Genomic DNA, 23313 nt, shown 5'->3' on the forward strand with positions numbered 1-23313 from the left:
TATGTAGCCGTTTGTATATGGAGAGTTTAGTGGAATAGTTATGCACCGCATATACGTAAGGTAAAGACGTGAGAGAAACAAAAACAAAACAAAAATCGTATTACCAATAGATACTTACTCGCTATTAAATGCAACACACATCTCACGATGGAAATTCCCCTTCTATTGCGCTTACATGTGTGTACGTATAATACGAAGGGCTTTGGTATCTATACATATACATACAGATACGCATATATCTATGCAAACAATCTCTACAACAATGCGAGGGTCTCCTTGAATGCGTACCACCCTCGCAGGTAGATCCCAAACCAACACGGGCCTATATTAGACTGCAGATATCATTTGCCGAAGATAATACTTTTACATTCTCTGTCCTGCTTTTGCCTTACAAACGGTATACTGAAACGATCGCTTTAACTCAAATATAATTTTACCAAAGTAGAAGTAGAAGTAGAAGAAGTAGTAGAAGAAGTAGTAGTAGAAGAATTCAAGGAAGAATAAGAGATAAAAGAAGATGTAAGAAGTTAAAGATGACGGAAAGGTGAGTTATGTAAAAGGAAAACAATAACGGAGTAAAAAGGAGTTTGTTGAAAGAGAGAAAAGGAGAGAGAGAGAGAGAGAGAGAGCAAGTGAGTTTAATTTCAAAAAGAACAAACAAAAGGAAACGGTTACTAAATTATAAGCAAATAAAACCAATAAATGCAAGTTAATTCAAGAAACAAGGTAAAGTGGATACTAAATGCTTTTACACGGCATTAATTTTAAACTTAACTACCTATTACGCGTATGGAAAGGAAGAGGAGGGACTGATGATGACAGCTTCAGGCACAAAAATGCTGAGACCAGGATGAGTGATCGTAATTGAAGAGCACATAAGAGCACAAAAAAAAAGCGAACATAATGTGAAATGATAACACAAATCCGAAATCAAATCCAGCTTGTTTGCGAAAAAGAACCAGAAGAAGAATAAAATAGATTGCAGCAGATCGTATCATGACATAAAACCATATCGTTTATGTTAATTGAGGAAAAATTTGAATAAGAAACAAACTGAGTAAGCGAAAAGTAAACCTACAACGAAATGGCGGATGATGACAAAACAGGCAGCACATATTGCTTTTTGCTTTCTTAATGGCGAACTAAAAAAAAAAAAAGAAGTACAAAACGATACACTAAAACCCGTTCAAATGAAAGCCATGAATGAAGTAGTAGGCCAGCTAACAGGAAAAACATGGGATATAAGTAAGGAATCGAAACTGATACGCGCCGGAATGTAATGTCACTGGCACGCCAAAAACAGCGAAAACTAAATCAAACACAATTTCGCAAACAACAAAAACACAAGGCCGGGGAGGCCAGAGCAAAATTACGGGGTAAGGAGAAACACAACAAAAAACAAAAACGGAGCCAAAAAGGTAAACAGTGGTTTGAGGGGAACAACTTTACGAACATTCAACCATTTACTTCTACAGCTGAGCACAAGCGTTCAGTAGGCGATAGAAGGGAAGGGCAGAAAGTGTGAGTGAGTGGGTGAGAAAAGGTGAAAAAAAGGAAAAAAGTGACATAGGATCTCTTAAATAATGAAATGTAAATCAAACCTAGGTGTTATATGAATAGGCGAGGATATATATATATATACATAGAAAGATAGTGAGATACAAATATACAAAAATGTATGTGACTAAAACTACGCATAAATAATTTTATTTTTAAAAAAATGGATAATATATTCAGGTGGGCATGTTTCTATCTAAACATAAAGCGTAAAACTACAGTAGCCTATAGTAACAGCTATATATATAAGAAAATGAGCTACAAACAGTAACTAATAGTAAAGTCGTTAGGACGCATTAAAACTGAACAACAACAATCATGAAAAAGATAGTAACATTTTTGATAGTGTCTAAGGAGAAATACAAACTGAAGAATAATTCGTACATGTAGTAGTGTAGGGAGAGGGAAAAGTGTGTAAGAAGTAAATAGCAAGAGAGCAAAAATACAAGTGACAATAAAAGAAACAAATGCAATAAGAGTGAGTAAAGTACGGCGCAAAAGAAAGTAATACAGATGGAGGGTAGTTGTAGTGGTAGTAAAAGTAGTAGTAGTAGTAGTAGTAGTAATAGTAGTAGCAGTAAAGGTAGTAGTAGTAGTAGCAGCAGTAGTAATAGTAGTAACAGTAGTAAAGCTACAATGAAGGATATGATGAGCAGCGTCAACTAAACAAGACAAGTGTGTCTGGTACATGAAATATGGATGTGTAGAGTTTGTGTATTAGATGGCTGTGACTCCGTGTGGTGTATCGTGTATTTTATATGGAATTCAAAGTGTTTTTTTTGTGTGTTGTTGTGCTCGTGTATTTCGGTGCATGTGTTTTTCTTCTGCGTGTAAATGGAAATAGTAACAGGTAAATTAAAGAGGGGGGGGGGAATAAACAATAAAAGAAACAAAAACATCGAAGCGATTGAGCCGAAAAGAAAAACGATACCAAAAAACTAACAATAGCAAATATATGTTATAGATAAGTAGATATAAATATATATATATATATATATATATATGAATACAAATGGTTCTACAAACAGTCTCCGAAAAATGGAACAAAACAAGAATAATGTTAATCTTTAAAAGTTATTTGTTTTTTATGTTGGTAATAAATATAAATCTTTCGTTCTATATATCTATGTATAGAATCGACAAACGCATACGCAAGTGTCGTACACAGCCGCGCGATGGCACTCTGCATCGGTGCACCCACTTACGTATGCGTCGTCGCAAGTGTGTGTGAGTATGATTCACTAAGAAGGGAGATATTACAGACAGAGAGAGGAGGTAGCAGATTAAATTAGGAAGATTACAAAACCGATAAAAGGAAGGAAAATAAATGGATCTGTTCGCTCACCATCGATATTGTCTGGATGATCCGGATGTGACAGGTGGGCGTCACTGTCACCGCTCTCGTTGAGCGATCCCATGTTGCCGGGTGCTAGGATATTGTTCATATCGTCCGCGTTCATGTTGATCGGTATAGGCTGTAGCACAAACCGACCGAGAGAAAGAGAGAAAGAGAGAGAGAGAGAGAAAACACACAAATAAGAGAATCACGAAGTAGCAGTGAGCGCGCGATGAGATAAATTGAAAATTTGAGACGAAGAAAAGCAAAACTGTGAGCACTGCCTAAGAAGCGTGGAATCTAATGAAGATAACTTGAGGCATTACCACAGGTCGGATGATAAAGGAGATGAGAGGATACGTAAACAAGGGAAAGGAACGCAACGACGCAAAACAAAACAAAAACAAAAAAAAAAACAAACGGCAGCGGCTAAAAAGAAACGCTGAGTCACACGACGGCACACCTTTCCCCGCTTCTGCCCGCGAAGGCGACCAAACACCCACACATTACAGAGAGACACATTCCCACCACTCCCGTCGCTTCGGGCCACCGGTGTAGGTGTGTCAGATGTGTCAGAACGAATCCTTCAAACACGGCAACAACAGCGAACAAGCAACTGAGTACGGGGAAGCGAAAGAAAGTCTACGAAACAACCGAACCATAACATAGCCCCCCAACGTAACGCAAAAAAAGCAGCTAATGAGAGTTCCTAAATGACCGAGTTCTAGAGAGCAGACGAAACTCTGGAACCGGTGTGTGTGTATCTGTGTCTCTGTGCGTGTATGTATCTCTGTGAGGGTATTTGTGTGTATGTCTCAAGTTGGATATAAATGTGGGCGCGTATGTGCTCTAGTTACATGTTTCGATTTATGGCGCAGGTGGTTGAGGTGCGCGTGCGGTTCGAGCCCGATGCTCGCAGACATCTCGTCGGCATACAGTGGCATCTTGAGGGGCTAGAAAAAGGAAACACAGATATACAAAGGGCGGTCGTGAGAATGAAAGAGAAAACGGTGAGGATGTTAAGGATAACGAACGAACAATGGAGAGAGAGTTAAGGAGAAAAGGAGATGGAGACGAAGATAGACGAAGAGAGAAAGAGAGAGAAAGAGAAAGATATATGAAGAGATAAAGACAGAGAAAGAGAGAGCAAGGGAGAGAGAGAAAGAGAGAGAGAGAGAGAGAGAGAGAGAAATCTGAAAGTGTCCTGATTTAGCAATGAGATAAATCCAGCTCACATACACTCAGACATCTACACACATTCACACATATACACTCTCTAATAAATAGATCCAAAGGGGGTCTCTGTTACGTTTTCCCAGTTGCAAGTTTTAATTCATTGGTAAGCCTTCCCTTGACAAACGAGGGATAATGGTAAAAAAAAATAGTTTCCACAAAAAATTATGTACAACAGCACAGAGAGGACGTAGCAGTGTAAGTGTTGGGAAATACGAATCCTCAGAATCCTTCTCAGGGGGAATCAAATCTTCACAAGGGAGCCGACCGGATTCTAATCCTTCGAACGGTTTGACGAATTAGACATAACACAATGGAGAATCGATAGAAGGACGTTAGAGAGCCTAAACTAAAGTAAATGTAATAGAAAAGCCGACTCCTCGCAGCAAATGAATGACCTTAGGAGAGACACAATCCCCCCCCCCCTCCACACACACACACACGTACGCACACTTGGATGTTGTTTTCCCCCATCACCAATTAGGGCAGACAGCATCGTTCCAGGACCTGCTATATTAAATCTACGACTGTTACCAGTGCGCTTAAACTGGTTACGCTAGAGCGCAGAGTGGAAGAACGAGTCCATGTGTCCAGACGACTACACCTCGACTCCCCGGCGCACATCTTTGGAGCTGTCCCCTACCAGCAATTCCAGCCCAGATATCCCCCCCCCCCCCTACTGCATATATTCGTCCTTCGAGCGCGCGTAATAATAATGTGATTGCATTCCACGACGTAACAGGATTAAATTATGCATTTATAATGCACGTGTGTGTGTGAGGTGGCTGGAGCATCGATACCTTCTGCCGATCGCCAGCGAAAAGCAGTGTGCGCACACGCACGCACGCTCCTCTCCTATGCTATCGGCCATGTCCTTTTCGCGCTCCCCAAAGTGCACACATGCAGGCACCCATACCACCTTGTTCTACTTACAAATTGCATTAGCATGGATTAAGTCCTCGCATAGCAGGCAAGGGCAAGCTAACTTTGTGACAGGTATCCCATCTGCGTAGGCTCTTGGGTTCTTCTCCCTTCCCCCGCTACAACACTTCACAGACACATCATTCCGACAGCTCGGTGGAGGAGAGGAGGCCGTTTCACTCTCTGTAAGGGGGGGGGGGGTTACTGTCGTTGGCTTTGGGAGAAATAGATACGCTGCTGCACACAGTGGAAGGTGTTGGTCGATAAAGTTTCCATTTATTCGTACAAATTTGTCTGTTCTTGGCGGTCCCATCCCTCCCCAGCTGCCCTGGTTCTCCCTCCTCGAGGGGTGGCAACAACACTACCTAGTAGTACTACACCTAGTATGGTTAGGGCACTACGTGCCTTCGATTCGACATTCGTTCGCTTACGAGCACAAAAAAAAAGGAAGTAAACGAAATGTTTCGTTTGTAATAACACGCTCCTGGGCTTGGGCTTGTTGGTACCGATTGTAAGGGGTTATCATTTCTACTTCTTCACAGGGTTAGCAAACCCCCAAATATGGCCACTAAGAAAAGGCACATCTCACACAGCACAGCGCGAGTGAGTGAGAGAGAGAGAGAGAGAGCGAGAGAGAAGAACGTTGGCACACAGTGTTGTTTGGGGACGCCCGCGACGTAAAACCCAACACTCCCCCCTCTTGGCATTCGTGTACGGACCGGGATAAAGAGAAGCAAAAGGCGAAGAGGAGTGCGGGCGGCGGGCAGAGTGGCGATGGTCAGGGAGTGGCGGAGTCATCGGGCAACCGCTCGCCACTATCACAGCCCTTCGAGGCGGCATTGGTGGCGGTGGCGGCGGCAGCGGCGGCGGCGGCTGCTGCGACAGCGGCCGCATTGGCGCTGGCCCGGCGCACCTCGGACGCATCCCGCTCGGTGCAGAGCCGGTGCGCCTTACACTTGTCGTGATGGTTCACGATCTCGAGCCGGAAGTTCGAGTTGCCCTCGACGAACGACGTGCGAATGTCCGGAATGTCGCCGCACCAGCGCCGACAGTACATGCAGTACATGTAGTTCTCCTCCGCGTCGTACTTCAGCCAGTCGAACTGGTCGAGCCAGTTCAGCCGAAAGCGGCCGCCCTTGCGCGAGCTAGTACCCGCTGGGGGTGGTGCCCTCTGCCCGCTGGCCGGATTGCCACTACCAGCTCTGGAGGCGCCTCCACCACCACCACCACCACCACTAGTGGACCGGTAGGAGACCAGAGAGGATGGCATGCCGGACGCTGCTGTTGCTGCTTTGCCACTGCCACTGCCGCTACTTCCCGCTGTGGTTGTTGCGGCGAATGCCGCCTTCCGCTTACTGACGCTTCTTGCATCAATGCCGCTCCCGCCAATACCGACAACACTCTCACCACCATCACCACTGGCGCCGCCGCTTTGCAGGGCGGCTTCGACGGCGGCAAGCAACGAGGATCGCGATATCCCTGCCACTCGATTGCCCCTACCACTACCACCAGTTCCCTCAGCACCCTCGACACTGCTGCGACCACCTCCTCCACCACCACCACCGTCAGCAACACCACCGGCTCCACCAGTGCCACCGCTACCCCCCATCAGGTTGTGCGTGAGCAGGTAGCGCTGCAGGCAGGACTTGCTTTCCGGCCAGTCCGCAATGGAGGCGAGAGCGGCGGCGGCGGCGGCTGCAGCGGCAGCGGCGGCGGCGGCGGCGGTCGCATCAGCATGCGGGCCACCGTCACCTGCTCCCCCCGCAACTTCTCCTCCTCCTCCTATAGCAGCAGCAGCAGCAGCAGCAGCAGCAGCAGCACCTCCTCCTACGGCTCCGGTCGGTCCTTGGGCGGGTGACGACGCAGCGGGCCGCTTTGCCGGCGGTTCGAGCATCTGCGGCGGCGGCGGCGGCAGCGGGGCAGTTGAGCGCTTTAGCTGATGCTGCTGCTGCTGCTGCTGCTGGTACCGGATAGTGGACAGTGGCGCCACCTGCCGGTGCCCAGCAACAGCTCCACCACCACCACCACCACCACCACCACCACAATCAACCAACGCGTTCCCGTGTCGCGCATTAGACAAGGAGGAAGAGGACGTAGAAGGATGCGGGTAGGATGTGTGGGAAGATGACAAGGTGGTGCACGTGACATTGGCGAACGAGGTGCCCGAAAAGGGCACCGGAAAAGCGGAGTAGGAGGAACTGGTGGCGGTGTTGCTGGTGGAGGAGGAGAGCAGCAACGGTACGGCGGAAGCCGCCGCCGCCGCCGCCGCCGACGTCGCCGGTGAAGCCGATGATGACGGTGAAGAAGCTGACATGATCGATGCAGACGGTTGTGCTTTCGATTCGTCTCCCCAAACATTTTTCTGTCAATACAATAGGAAGGGAAGGAGGAGTGTCAGTGCAATGGTCTCTCGGTTTCTTTGCTTTTGGTCGTGATTTGGCAAATGTGCGCGTGGGTCGGGACTGGATGAGGGGGTAGGGGGTGAAGTGGAGGTGGGGAAGGGGTAGGTTTATCAGGATGAAAGAATGGATGACAGAAACAAGGGATACAAGGGAAGGGGGAAGACGAGATGGCAAGGAAGGTTGGTGGAAAGAAGGGGCGGGGAGATTGGAAGCAATGGAAAGGGGGATTCAGGATTTTTGTTTTTTTTTTTTTTGCAGGAAGGAAAATAGAGAGAGTGTGTGAACTAGTGATGGGTAAACTTGGCAAAAATTCGGAGTCGACTCCGATCCTGAACCAAAAAAATCGGAACCGACTACTACGCATTTTCCGGAACCAAAATTTCGGATCCAGTTGTTCGGAATCGGAGTCATCCAAAGTCATCCAAAGTCGTCCGAAGTCATCCGTTGTCATCCGGAGTCGTCCATTGCCATCCGGAGTCGTCCGTTGTCATCCGGAGTCGTCGGGAGTGGGAGTCATCCGGAGACTTGATCACAAGCACATAGCACCGGCCGTTCGGACGTTGACTCTAACCGACTCCAGTCGACTTAGGCCGACGCCGGACGACAACTCCGACCCAGACGACTACAACCAACTCCGGACAACTCCCTACCCGGACGACTTCGGAGGACACCGGACGACTCCGACTTCTGGCAGAACTAATGATTCCCATCTTGCCGGAATCAGAATCGGTTTAACAATAGTCGGATCGGAGCTGTGGGCTCCAAAGGGACCACATCACTAGTGTGAACGACAGATGTTTCCCTCTATCCTCTTCTTCTATGTTTTTGCCACAACAGCAGTCAAAGTGAGAGTAGTAAGAGTAGTAATAGTATCCATGGCTCTCTCTCTCTCTCTCTCTCCCTCTCTTGTATCGATCAGACCCGTTCGTTTTCACTGCCAGCTTTTCCCCCTCCTTCCCAATCCATCCCTCCCTGTATCCCCAAGTATCCCATCATCGACAGGCGTTCTCTCCACACATCCTTCCTTTCCGTGAACGTTGACTTAGACTTAGAAACATTAGTAAGGGTGGGTTGAATGGTGCGAGGGGAAAAGGATGTAAAATTCGATAGTGTTAGGAGGGATGAAATAGGAGTTTTTTTCCTTTACACATTTATACAGTAATTTACATAAATTGTTGACAGACAGACAACACAAAACAGGTAGCGTGTGACCCACGGGTGATGGGAGGTACTAGACTAAACAACGGCTTACAACAAGACCAGAGATGTTACGTTCGAGATGTCGTCTTCTGGAGAGAATGAGCTTACTACAGTTAGACAGTTACTGTTAGATAATATCTCTTACAACCGCCGAAATGATCAGGATGGTGGCAGTGGTAGAACAGTGTATAACAGTCGGTTCTTGGCGAGCAAATTTCAATGTGAAGGTATCCTCGAAGCTCCAATATCGACAGAAGTTAAATGCAGTTAAAACACATTTAATTGACAGACAATTTTAACTACAACTGTTGGTTTAAAAAAATAGTTATTTAAAAGGATATGACGGCGTGTGTGCAGCAATTTGTAGCAAATTTTATAAACTGCGTAACCACGGGCAGCATACTATAATGGCAAATTATGGCAAATTATGGCAAAATGAGGTTAGGGGAGTAACATTAAAATACGCTGTATACAAATCAAAGCAGAAGTCGTCAGACACGCATTTGGCCGCAAAGGACGAAGTAAACATTACTTTCCATACAAACACACACACACACACACACATACACACACACACGAGCGCGGACACACAAACAGACACATACACGCACAATGAGCCCTTGTTTGAACGAATGCAGAAATGGGGCATGGTCCCGTAAAGATCTAAACTTTTGGGGGAACTCACACGACGGCAACACGAATGGGGAGCGGGTGATTTTGAGAAGGGGGACGGACGGGGAAGAGAGTTTCATGAAGAGCAAAGAAACGATGAAGCCGAGGAAATATGGGGGTTAGCGAGGGGGTGGGGGGTGGGTGGGCGAGGGCAAAGAGGGACCCATACACCGGTCCCGAACACCTACCTGCATCAGCTCGGAGGACAGCGAATGGCGCACCGGCAGCTCGGGCAGTTCCTGCTTGATGCCGCTCAGCGGATGGCCCGCCAGCGGATGGACCGGGGCCGGCGAGCTCACCTTAAACTCGTCCTCCGGTTTCGGGCTCTGCTTGAAGCTACTGTGTGACGAGGCCTGAAGGGTAGGGGGGGGGGGCGAGCACGAAGAGCGGAGAAAGAAAACGTCAGTTTGAAATCGTACCGTGCTCAATGGAAAAGCGTTCGCAGGGTAAGGGGAGAAGAAACGGCGGTTCGTACCTGCGATTCGTACCCCCCTTGCCGTTCGTTCATCAGGGACGGCGTCGAGGGCGATGAGTTATCACAGGTGGTGGACATTTTGCGCTTCTTCTTATTCTCTACCGTGCTGATCTCGCGATCCTCCGCCGCCAGATAGTCGCGCTCGTCCACCAGCGCCGACTGCATCAGATCGATGCTCGCGCTCCGGGACGGTTGCTGCACCGGGCCGGCACTACCGCCGCCTCCACCGCCGCCGCCGCCGCCGCCACCGCCACCCCCACCGTGCTGATGGTGATGGTGGTGATGGTGCGTTTGGTGCGTCGGTTGCTGATGCTGCGACGACGGATGCTGCTGCGACTGTTGCTGGTGCGACGACGGATGCTGCTGCTGTTGGTGGTGGTGCGTTTGCTGCTGCTGCTGCTGCTGCTGAAGCCGCTCGAGCTGTTCGTGCTCGGTCAGCTCCTTGTCGCGCAGCGGCCCATGGTGCAGGGAGTTGTTGTTGTTGTTGTTACTGCTGATCGTGTTGTTGTTGTTGTTGCTGCTACTGTTGTTATTGTTGTTGCTGTTGTTGCTGTTGTTGCTGGATGCGTTTGGTAGCGAGTCGCGCTCGTCCCGCGAGTCCCGGATCCGCTCCGAGCGCAGCTTGCTGTCCGTATCGGCCGAATACCGGTCGGCACTGCTTTCGGTCAGTCCCCGTACCTGTAACAAATGGGAGAAAGAAAACAAAAAGGCAACAATTGTAGCGTACAATTAGCGCAACCATCGTTTTTTGAGGGAGGGGAAGCTTCGCCGCACCACCCACTACCTTACCTTCAAACTTTCGGCCGTCTTGAGAAAGTTCTGCAAGTTGTGCTGGCCCACGTTCACCTCGCCCTGGTACATGAAGTCGAGCAGGGCGCGCATCTCGTTCACCTCCACGTCGCGCAGATAGATGATCGGATGGGGATGCTTGTTCTCGACGAATATCTGCTCGAAGTACGGGCTGCAGGCGGACAGGATCGCTTGGTGTGCCTGTGCAGCAACAAACAGAGCGGGATGATAGGAGCAAGAAACAAACAAAGTTAGTAATGCGGTTGGGATGGGCGAGCAGTTCTCGCAGCCAAAAAAAATAATAATAATAATAACGAGCGCATTTACTTTGACCATGCCCTTCTCGCAGGCGAGCGTGACGTCGCACAGTTTCTCATCTTGTAGGAGCGTGGTGAGCACGGTGGTTAAGTTAGACTGATGATTGTTCCAGCGCAGACAGTATTGCTGGTCCATGATGCCGGTGTCGGTGCTGTTCCTGTTCAGCGTCCATGCAAAGAAGAGGGAGAGAACAAAGAAAACACATTATTGCATCGAGTCTGGAGTAATCTTCACCCAAAAAAAAAAACCCCACCCATTACTCGTCGTCTAAGGCTGGGCCATTTATTTTAACTACTTTTTTTGTGTGGCAGTACTTTCTACCACCAATAAGCTCCATTTTTTCGCGCGTCTGTTTTATTAGAGACTCACAACCCCCCACCCACCCCCCTCGCCGTGTGAGGCAACATGATTTTCAATAGCAGAAACCAGAAACTGTATCATTCAAACGAAGCTCCATAGGATACGCAATGAAATGTGCGAAACAAACGCGCCACAATTAGCCGATAGAGAGTGAGGCGACGAACCTCCGCGCCAAATAAAATCGCCCACTTTGCAATGCAACTAGCAACAATCATTACCTTCTTTTTTTTTTTTCGAAAGTCACTCCCAAGTAACCGCGCGCGTCCAGCGGCGGCTATCTTTAATTGGTATTTAGACCGTAAAATAAAAATGAATCCCTGTCCCTCTCTCTATCTATCTCTCAATTTCACCTTGCGTACACTCCCCTGCCTGGACCAAGGGCTCTGAGGGGATGGAGGGAATGTGATAAACTGCCCGTCCTACACACACACACACTTCTGGGAAGAAGGCTCGAACGTTTGCGACCTTAATAAGACAGACAGACCATTGGCGGTGTGTTTTTCGGTCGTCCGTAGCCGCCCACACGCCCTCCCGTATTTGAAAGTGCGTCCCCATGAGAAGAGGAGAAAGAGAGGAGAGGGGAGGAGAAGTCGAAAGAGATGTCCAAAAATAAGCGCGTATCAAATGGCAAATGGCGATTTTTTTTTCTATCGCTCGTTGTTACCCCGAGAAACTGTTCTCACCGTGTGCACTGCCATTTGTCTTTGCTTGCTTAATTTACCTTTTCTTGCCGAGGCCGTGAAAGTAAGGGCTGGGGAGAGCAGAAGTGCGAAGACGCTTCCCATAAACTGAGCTCGTTCTCCAGACTAACTAGGGCAATTAAGGCGATATCAAGAGGTTCACAGCTTGAGAGACGCGTTCGGAGTAGTAGTATGCTCTACCTGCTGATACTGTTTTGAAATAGTTCACCAATATTGAGGCCCTTCACGATTCTAGTCAGTTTTTTTGCATGGAGTTTGACAGTTGGAGGCTGAAAACATGTCAACACTCCATACAAAACCACACACAAAACTAGCCTGCAATTTTCAGTCTAGATTATTCTATCATCACAGCTAGAATTAGATTCGAGTACCTGCTCGAAAAATGGCAAAACAAGGTGTTGTTTACATTTATCCCAAGGTACATTAAAGAGATCTGGTGATGGAATCCAGAATCAAAGTGTATGTAGTCCAGGTGGTTTCTTAGCATGTTTTTTATAACCAAATTTGAACATCACTTTTTGACAGGATGGGTCAAAAAGACTTTTGTTCAAACAAGCTCTCTGGCGGCTTGTCGAATACACAAAACAACTCTTAAAATCTTCATTCAGAAACAGAAGCGATATAAATCAGCCTTCTAAATTCATAATCCTTGGGATAAGCCTACCTGTATATTATACCCACTTAGATAGCTGCTCGAAAACTGCTATACAATGCAAACAGCTGACAGGCTGAAATTTCATTTAAAACGGAAATTTCAATTTAAAACGATAAGGGCCCAAATGTTGGAATATTTTTTCACAACAAAAGTCATGATGATGTCGAGAATGTCTTATTTCCTAGATTCAGTGGAAAGAACATCCTTTGAAATTGAAATCAGTCCATTAGATTAGGACTTCCATTAGATCCTAAGGCCCCAACATAATCATAAAATTTAAAAAAAATCTAATAACATGAGGTTTACAGATAAATTATATATTCAGATATTCATAGCGGGAATGAGGTCCAACAAAGATGTTAAACCAAATAGTTAGCACCATGAGGCGTGGTAAAATTTCTGAAGTCTGATATCCGATGGATGACATAGCGTATGACAGACATCAAACTAAGCGCACTAAATGATCACCATACAAATGATGTCTTCGTTCCTTAACGCATTCTACACACTTGAACAAACTACAGATTGAAGGAACCAAGTAAAGCAACAACAGGACAAACAAATTCCGGAATATCCGGCACGACCTCCAACATCATTTCTCTGCTGGTCGAGGTGTTCGCGGGATGACTTCAGATTTCGAGTTCGTTTTTTTCTGTTTTGTAAAAGCGATTGAAGGTGCGCAAAAATCCTGTTGGTGTGTTGCTACCCCCCAAAAAAAACAGTGAAAAAGTCGTTTTCTAACTCATATAAAGTCACGCATGCAGCGCTGCGCGCACCCCCAAACAGGATCATCGCATCTTCTCCAAAGACTCAAAAAGACCCTCCGATCTCCCTCCTCAAACTCTTCCCGCTCGAGCTAGGTATGATGATTCACTGATTAAAAAGTGGTCGCCAGCAGTGAGTGTCACCCCGAAAAGCCGTCTTTCATCCACCTGATTGGTTCCGCCGATTCCATCCAGCAACAGCCGAACGGAATAAAAACAGACGTGCCCAAAAACCCTGAATACCTAAGACACCCATGTGCCGCTGTCGCGCGCCTAATCGAAAAGGACCGCCGAAATGTCACACAAACGAGAGAAGAGGAATACCAGCAACTACAACACAAAAATCGATGATGCGGAATGTCATCCGCGCGAAACGCGAATTAGTGGCGAAACAAACAAACAAAAATGAAGGGGCGGCTGTGTTAACGACTGCAAACCTGCAGAGTGAGCCAACCGTACATATTCGCGCGCAATCGCATCCACCACCAGCACACACACACACACCAGCGGTCCTGGACCAAAAATCCCTTTCGAAAAATATTTCACAAAATCAAATAAAAAGCAAACGGATCGTCGTTTCACCATCGCCAAGTCACCACAACGGCACACCAAGATCAAGAAGCAGCATTCGCAGATAATGGAGAAAGGGCGGAAGGTGTGTGTTTGTGAGTGTGTGTGTGTGTGTGTAGGACATTTGAATCTCAACCACTAAGGCAACAACAAAGCACCTTTGCCCCGCTTGAATGGTGGTGTGGTGTGCGGGGGGTCCCTCAGCCGGTTGTTTTATTAAATCAACATATTGGAAGCGTCCCATAAACAGCAAACCACACGTCAACCATTCCGACGCGATGCACGGTAGTGGAAAGGAAGGAAGGAGGACGCTCAATTCCAAAATATATGGCGAAAAAAGCACACACGAAAAGGTAAAAAAGAATAAAAAATATATACGAAAAGGAATTATAATAAAACTACCACGACGGCCAGAGTGCTGATGATGAACCCTCTCCTTCCCCCCCTCATCAACCAACCCACTCAGCGCCCCCTATCTACAAAAAAGCAGGCAAAAATCGCCATCAATAACAGCGCGGAATTAGAAATTTGCAAATATTTACATATTATTAACATTAAATTTGATTGCAAACCCCCCAACAAAAACAACAACGAAAAAAAACCAGTTTGTCTTTTCTCTCCCTAACCTTTGCGCCAAAAAGTGGGTTTTTTATGTGTCGTTGGGCTTAAAAGCTCGGTTAGCGAGAGACTGCCGCATTCATCTATATATCTGCTTCTGCCGCAGTGTGTTGAGTGGACCGCCCCCCCCCCTCCCATTGTCTCTTGTCTTATAATTTTTCCCTTCCAAAACCTACCCTGCCCTCTTTTTGGAGGTTTGATGCTACAAATGTTTTCCTACGCGCCCCCGAGGAGAAAACGTGTATATTTTTTATCACTAAAAAACGCGAAAAAGATTTATACACAAAAATTCGCTTCTTGCCGAACCAAAATTTGCGTTGCAAATTTTTTCAAAGCTCCCTTTGCCCCGTGCTTCTTCCCATATATCACAAACACACACACACGCACCACTTGGCGTCCCTTTCCTAATCCAGCTTCGCACGTCTAAATTGGGGCCCACCAAAAATAAACTGCAAGCTTTCACCCGCGAGAGGACACACGGCGCCGCACCCGGGAGATATCGGGTAAAACCCAAATGATTTCTATCACACCTTTACCCTTTTCAGTTTTCTGAGGCTGAGTGGAGAGCAATGAAAACCTACCACGATCATCAAATATCTTGCAGTAAAAAGCAGTAACACACACACTCCACAAGGAAGCCTTAATCCGCTTTGATTGCCCCACAACGAATCCGCGACAAGGCTTAACACCAAACACCCGCACAGCACATGGTTTGGGGGTTTTACGGATCTGGGCCGCGATCAGACCGCATGGCAGGATCAGGAGGAACCTTCGCGTGACCCTACTATTTCAAGGCTTTTAAGGCCGTTTTATGTTCTACACGAAACTGGGTTGGGTTTTGTGTGCATATCAGCAACGTAGGTGGTCGTCTGGGTTCAAAACAGACGATCTTCAATCGGTCACAATAGAGAACGCCACAACAGCTTATTGCAATTTTTGGAGGTTATGTACATTGAGTGGAGAATTCCTACATCAAATACAATCGGATACAGCTTTCTATTTCTACTTCATTTAGAAATTTAAATTTTACCAATATATCATGCAAAACCACAGCTTTGTGATTTCATACATCGGATCCTTCGGAACATCGCCGAGTTTAAAAAAAAAACCCCCCGATATGTTAAGTTAGGTTTTGATGCCAGGGCAAGTTTTCAATATTTTTTGTCCACATTTCACGAACGAATCCTTCTCTCTGACGAATAATATCAAAGCAAATAGCACTAAATCTCTCTAAAAGGCCTAAATATGTATATGTCATATGTCATATGCTTCAAACGCTCATTACAAGATTGTTATTGATTTCTGAAATATTTGATGTAATTAAACACACGTGGTCTCCACTGAATAATATTTGCACATTTTGATTTGATTTTGATAATGCCTCATCCAAGTGCTTTCAAGAACGTCTACGACAGAGATGTCAAACTGATAGCCCGCGGGCCAAAAGTTGCTCGCGAGGTATACCGCTTTTTTTTCCTACCAATAACTTTATCAAAACTTTATATACATTATTCCCAAAAACTCTTACAGTCATAGCAGTCAAAATCAAACATGGTTATTTTGATGTATCTGAGCTTTCAATTCCGCAAAATTTTAATAAAATGGATAAAAATCAATTAAAATTAGGTTATACCCTTTCCGATGATTAAATTTGTTTAGCAACAAAAATTGGATGATCAATTATTAAAAGAAACAACTCACAAATACAAAATCGTGAATGTCTTACTCGTATGTATGAAGTTTTGACACATTTCAAATCAGATGAAATTAGATGTCAGGACAAACACGTTTTACTTTTGATAGGATGTTACAAACGAGCTCAAGATTTCCATCAGGCATGCTACCAAGACCAATGTGATTAGATTAACTACAGGTGGGCTTATGACGCTGATTTTGGCCCCAATAAGAATGAACATTTTGTATGGAGATTGGCAGGAAAGGAATAATGGATACTAAGGACTTGTATGGCACCTTGTACTCGTCTGTAAAATGAAGATCTGAACTAGACTGAACGACCTGTTGTAATATACTTTAGACAGCATCAAAAGTAAGAATTCGCTACTTTAATTCTAGCTCAAAAATATTGATAATCAAAAAGACACCGATATCAACTTTACTTTACAAAATTCACTGCTCTGCATTGGAACCAACGCGTTAGTCATGGCCAGATTTTGCACATTATTTTCGCATACTGAATCTTGTTAGTTGCCATAGAATTATGCAAATGTTGGAAATATCAGCAGCCTACGATCAATTGAAAATAATATGATAATATTTTATAAAACATTTAACTTTTGTAACGCAACTTTAATTCCAAAATAAAATGAAAAGAACTGCCAACATTTTGATTTTTGGATCATATAATTTCACGTAAAAACTAGGATTTTGCCCGTGCTACTATTTTCAGTGGCATTTTGGCCCGCTGTGTCAAATCACATGCAATAAAGATTAAATGGATTTTTTTCATGATTTCACAATGAATTAATAATAATTTTAAAAAATGAAACATTTCACACTGCTTCACTATTTCAAACTAACGGACAAGGCGATGTAGAATTATAGCGAGAAACCCTGTAATTGCTCAATTGTTTTCAAGCCAGTTTTAGCAAAGTGTATAATTGAACATTACAATTTCATGATTAGTTTTTCCTTGAATATTGCTAAATCTGTCACACTTTTCTCTGTAGATAATTTTTCTTCTAGTTGAAATGTGTCAGATGTGCCCCTGAAGGAGAATTACATTTTCTAAACATTTCTAAAGCAAGAGATTTAAGGACCTACTAATAAGGAGCTACTTTTGAGTGTGGGACAAATATTCAAAAACGAAAAGTTAGAGAACCCATCCTGAAGCTCAATACTTTCCACGTGTTTGATTTTCGTGTCCTTACTTCATTAGCCTAGTGCAGCTGTGTCAAACTCATTTCATCAGAGGGCCGCAAGTACAAATTTGCAATTGATTCGCGGGCGGAAAAGTAGAGAATAAAAAATATACACCAACATTTGTAGAAAATACTGTTTAATATCATTATTGCTAAACAAATTGGCTTTCAGCACTCCTCGCTGCAAATCTGGAATCGTTTGTTATTCTTATTATAAAAATAGGACATTTTTCAACTAGCCGAGTTCTTACATGGCAGTTCTACTAGAAAATATCTGTCAACACACAGTTTTTCACTGAGGTAGGGGAAGTCTAGCAGCCTATGGCGAATCTTTTGCAAGCAATTCGAGCTATCGCTATCGCTGGATAATTAACAAAAAATTTTGTCTGCAATTTTTCGACAGATCAAGAGAAAAAACGTGATAAATCTTGTTTGAACATTAGTTTTCACTTATTTCCATATCCCAAGTGTTAAGATGGTGTATTCATTTCTTATAACAAGAACCTTAAGTATTTTAGGAATAATTTTGTTAAATTACGATAATTATATCCGACGAAGATTTGTGGTGTGTGAACCCAAAAAGATTGGCAGATTGTGAGCTAGCCTGTTAATAAGCTATGTATGTGCAGGACGACTTCGGCATTTCGAGTATTTTCATTCTTGATCTAAATCCTTTTATCTTGAGTGTAATCATTTCATTTTGGTTTTGATTGTTGGAGAACCTCTGGAGAAAGGAAATTAATTCGTCTTGTAGAATGTGGGGTGCAAATAATTTCAACTTGGCTACAATGTCGGAGGCATTGAGATTTTCAAAATTCGGTGGGGCCGACCGGAGCCATTTCTCCGCTCCGTGCGACAACCGATGACTCTCCAACGGTTCCGAATATTAGTTTGAATTGGCCGGAATCAGAGTCGGAATAGCTAAGATCGGAAATGGTTTTGAGTCGTGGAATGCTATTCCGACCATCCGACCAATGTGCAATCGAGTCTGCACAAAATTATGCGAATATTCAGAAAATTTAATACACTTCGACAAATATTATTAAGAGATTTTTGGTTTGCAGTGCTTTCAGCAATTCTCAAAATATTCTCGCGGGCCGCATACATAATCGAGGTCCTGGTCCAAAACGGCATCCTATCCTTCTCGGTCCACAGCAGCAGATAGTGAGCGAACCACCACAGCACCCCTCTCCAGCAGAACAACGACCCGGCTACTACACCACAAGCAGACAAAACAAACTCCTCGCTTCGGCGAGGAAACCGCCAGAGGCAGATGGAAGGGTGGGTGCGGCTTCGGGTGGGGGTTTTAAAATAGAACATTCTAACCTCCATCGCTTGCCCTTTAGTCAAAAAAAAAAACCACACTCCCTAAACACACGCACAAACACGCGCTGATGATCGGACCAAAATCGAACGAACGCGCGCGCGCGCACGCTCGACGAGCTCATGTTGTATTAGTGGAAACAAAAACAAAAAAAAAGCATGCGCAAAAAATGGCAAAAACTTGAGCCACTCCACCCACCCACCCCCACCCCACATGTGCATGCGTGTGTGTGTGCGCGCAAAATAGGAACGCACACAGAGCGGAGGCGCGCCCACACATCAAACCCTTCTTGCGCGGCCAAAGAGAGAGAGAGAGAGAGAGAGAGAGAGAGAGAAGGGCAACCGCAACAGGAATTATTGGCCAGAATGAAATTTTGGCGACATCACGCCCGTCCACCCCCGCATGCCTCGCCCTCAACCCTTCGGCCGATCACAAAGGTTACAGTAGAGCAAGGGTATGCGAGTGTGTGTGTTTGTGCTGTTCGAGCGTAGTACGTATGTGTGATTATGAAGTGTGTGCATCACTTCTTCTTTTTTTCTTCCTTTTTTCCTAAATGATACACACAATTGGTTAAGGGTTGGGAACGAGGGGGGGGGGGGTGAGTTTGCTGTTTCTCGTTTAAATATGAGATCCGCGTGCGTGCTAAGCAGCTCTCTCGCTCACGCTCTCGCTCTCTCTCTCTCTCGTCACTCTTTTTTCGGGGAGCGTTTAACGATCACACGCACACACTCACACAGCTATGCTGTGCTCGGAGTGATTTAATCGTATGCGCAAATTTTTTGGCAACTCGTAACGAGACTCTCCCTACCCCACCCGCCCGCGACGGCCCCTCAAGCACCCTTCTCCCCTCTTTCCACCCAGCAAAACTAACCCCACAAAACGTTACCACACTGGCGCTCTCGGGCATCGAGACTCCGCAAAGTTTGTTAGAAGAGTGAATGTGTGTGTGTGTGTGTGTGAGAGAGAGAGAGAGAGAGAAAGAGAGAGCGAGAGAGAAAGAGCACATGAATCGTTTGAGTATTAGAAAATTGATAGAAAATTAAAGAGATCAAGAGAGACAAACAAGAGAAGAGAGAGAGAGAGAGAGAGAGAGAGAGAGAGGGGTAGAAAGAGAGAGAGAGAGAGGCAAATAGGCAAAAATTATGCAAAAGTGCCAAAATTGTGTGTATCCCAGTCCCGCTCACTCCCCTTCTCTCCATCTCTCTCTCTCGCTCTCTCTCTCTCTCTCACTATTTTTTCTCTCTCTCTCTCTCTCTCTTTTGAATCTTCTAATCGTTCTTTCTCGCTTCCTCGGCGGTGGTGAGGGTGAGGTCCGGAGACTGACCGTCCTTGATCCCTTCGATGTCAACCCTCCCCCCCCCTCCACCCCTCTCCCATCAACCCGGCTCGACATAACCTACCGCGCTAAATCAAACTGGAGAGGAGCTCACACTGTCGCGCAAAAAAAGGTCCCGTGATCCAGCGCTCCCCCCCCCCCCCCATTCACCCCATTCTCCCGTACCCCACATCCCTCAACCCTTCAAGGGGGCCTGTTCCATCCCTGTTTGCTCCCGCGCGTCCAGGGGGGGGGGGAGGGGGTGAGGTGGACAAACAACCAGCAACTCCATAACATCCCACACCCCCCGCACGTACATGTTGGGGATGGGAGGAGGCATCACACAAGATGCCCTCCGGGGGCATATTTAGATTGGATTAAGTCTCTCTACTTCTGTGTGTGTGTGTGTGGCTGTATTGAGGGATGGAGGGGGGGAGTGAACTCTTCTTTACTTCTTCCTCTACTTCCCCACACCCCTCGGGCGAGTGAAAACTAAGCGAAACAACAACAAAAATGGTAAAGAAATAAGCAGCCCCATTTAACTGCGACAAAACTCGATCGCGTACTCCCCCGGATTAAGACACACAGAAAATGGGAGAAAAAACGGAAACTAGATAGAGAGAGAGAGAGAGAGAGAGAGGGTGAAAGGGCCTAGAGGTCCACCTTTAACGGTGAAATTGCACGCACAGTGCGCGGAGGGGTTTTTGTTTTTTTTTTTTTTTGCAACATGTTTTGCAACCCGATTTTCTACACTTCTCCCCACAACTCACACCACCACCCTTTCTGCAATTACTACTACAACTACTCATCCTCTTACTTTCGTCCCTTCTTGTCCCTTTCCCCCTACTACAGGGGTGGGCTGCTTAATTTTATTATTATTATTTATTTTTTTTTTGGTTGCAAAATCTTCCCGCGCGCCTCTTCTCCTGGATTGGACGGTGCGTAGAGGGCGGGGGTGGGGGGGGAGTTGTTGTGTGGAGCGCACACACACAGACACCCACCAGTAGACTCTATGCGCGCTTTTTTTGTTGTGCACTACTTTTAGCTCTCCTCTCTTTCTCTCTCTTCCTCTCTCTCTCTCTCTCTATCGGGAATTAAGAAAAAAGGATTGATAAAGGAGGGGGGGGGAACTCACTGAGTTTTGCGCCACGCGCTCACACACCCCGGGGGGGGGGAGGTTTCTACTGCAGATATTGTAGGGAGAAACAAGATGGGTTGCATATTTGATTGTAGAGATCGACCCCCCCTCCCACACCCCTCCCACCACCCTTCCCTTCCGCACCCCAAACGTAGTTCATCAATTTTTATCTATGTTAGCTGTACATGTTAGTGTGCGTAGTGTTTTTTTTTACCTAGACGTACGTACACACACAAGCACACACGCACCCAGTAGTGCAAAATTTTGGCGGTGGATTTGATTGATGATGCTTGCTTAAAAGGGGGGTTGGTAGTGGGGTGGTGACGTAAGAAGAGAGGGATGGAGAGCCGGCCGAGAGGAGGAGGAGAAGGAGAAGGTACAGGAGGTAGTGTGTTTGAAAGCAGATTTTGGGAATTTGAAGTTGCTCTTAGACACACACACACAAACACACACACACACAAACACACACTTGCATGCATACATGAGGTGAGGGGTATGGATGTGTGTGTGTGTGTGGCGTTTATTTATTATGTTTTCATTTTTGTTTTACATTAAACTCTTCAAAAACCGCTCAAAAGCTCCCCTCGATATGATAAACAGGTAAAAGACTGTTTGCGCAGAGACAACCAACCTAAACTTTTGTTTAAAAAACAAAAAAAAAACTACAAATTAGAATTGCTAATTTTTTAAGGATAGCTTGGCAAAAAACAAATCAAAAACCGTTACGAAAATTGTGCCCTGCAGACTAAATCAAATGCAGAGGAAAAAAACCTGCAAAAAAAAAATGCTAAAATTCCAGCTCCCACACACAAAAATACACACACACCTAGTGGAACAAGTTTCGATAATTTTTGCATTTTTTGACGATCCCAACGTTTTCCTCCTGGCCCTGCGCTTATATTATCGGGTCGTAAAAATCAAGTCAAATCCGAACGACACCAAACACAAAAAAAACAGAAAGGGTTCGTCGCCGAGGGGGAAGTTGCTGGTTGTTGTTGTGTGCTGTTGTCCAAAATTTCGCTTTCGAAGAGTTGTAACACACTCAAAGCGAGAGAGAGAGAGAGAGAGAGAGAGAGAGAGAGATAGAGAGAGATAGAGAGAAAGAGAGAAAGAGAGAGAGAGAGAGAAGCTACTGTGAATTGCAAAATAAACGAAGGGAAAATGTGTTTTTTGTTGTTTTTTTTTTGTTTTTTTGGAGGAAGCTGATGAGTGGGTGCCGCACGTGATCAGCGCGAATAATATCGAAATAACGAAAGATAAAGAAACCTGCCACCCAACAAACAAAGTGCGGGCTGGGGCTTTTTGGTGCTTTTTTTTTTTTGGGCACTGGGGCAAACGAGATGGTGGGGGGCAAAGCGGGAGGATGGCGACAAGGGCGAAAAAGATTAGAAAGAAACGAATCGGAGAATGCCGTCGGAAAGCGATCAACACACCACCACTCTATAGCCCCAAATTTACCAAAAAAAAAAAAACTAGACACACAAACACATACACATACGCATATACGCACCAATACCATCGAGCAAGGCGGCGGCGGCGCCGCGCGCAATTTCGACGAGATATTTCGCGTGTGCCAAAAAAGTGGTTCAAATCTCGACCTTCTAAAAATCACTCCCCACCGTCAAATCTAACGCACACACGCGCGTACAGTATGTGCACACAAAAGCCGTCTGCGGGTGTCTGTGTGTGTGTGTGTAGCAAAAATACTAACGCACACCAACGAAAAAGGCAGGCAAATTTTTGGACCGCGCGTACCGTTAGAAAATGCGCAACAACCCTCGCGCGCGCGCTTCTTCCCTTTCGCGCACCGGTTTTTATTTTTTTGGTTTGTGGGGGGGAAGGGGGGATGGGGAGCTTGTTAGTCGGTGTGTGCTAAAAAACGCTGAGAGCATTTTGTGTTGGAGAGGGGGTGGGGGGAGGATGGGTTAGGAGGTTTGTGTGAAATAAAAAATGAGGGCAAAAGGGAACAGGAATTAGCAAGGCCGGTTTTTGAAGGTTTCTGTCGGTGTGTGCGTGCGTGCGTGCGTGAGTGTGTGTGTGTGGTGGAGATTTTTCGGTGAGCTGAGAGGCGCGCGAGAGTTTTATT

General features: G+C 45.7%; 1 protein-coding gene across 11 annotated transcripts in view; it reads right to left on the reverse strand.

The window, feature by feature from the left end:
- Positions 1-23313, reverse strand: part of LOC120906755 (broad-complex core protein isoforms 1/2/3/4/5) — an 88563-nt gene that overhangs the window by 8016 nt on the left and 57234 nt on the right. For 6 of the 11 annotated variants that reach the window (XM_040318685.1, XM_040318678.1, XM_040318684.1 and 3 more), the window contains 5 exons: positions 10913-11060; positions 10586-10786; positions 9797-10474; positions 9510-9674; positions 2903-3032 (listed from right to left, as the gene is read on the reverse strand). In XM_040318685.1, coding sequence (XP_040174619.1) covers positions 2903-3032; positions 9510-9674; positions 9797-10474; positions 10586-10786; positions 10913-11060 — 1322 coding nt within the window. Of the gene's footprint in view, positions 1-2902; positions 3033-5294; positions 7410-9509; positions 9675-9796; positions 10475-10585; positions 10787-10912; positions 11061-23313 lie in introns of those variants that run through there. The other 5 variants (XM_040318686.1, XM_040318690.1, XM_040318689.1 and 2 more) reach the window with 1 other exon arrangement.

The sequence above is a fragment of the Anopheles arabiensis genome, chromosome X, assembly GCF_016920715.1.
Source record: "Anopheles arabiensis isolate DONGOLA chromosome X, AaraD3, whole genome shotgun sequence".
NCBI lineage: Eukaryota > Metazoa > Arthropoda > Insecta > Diptera > Culicidae > Anopheles > Anopheles arabiensis.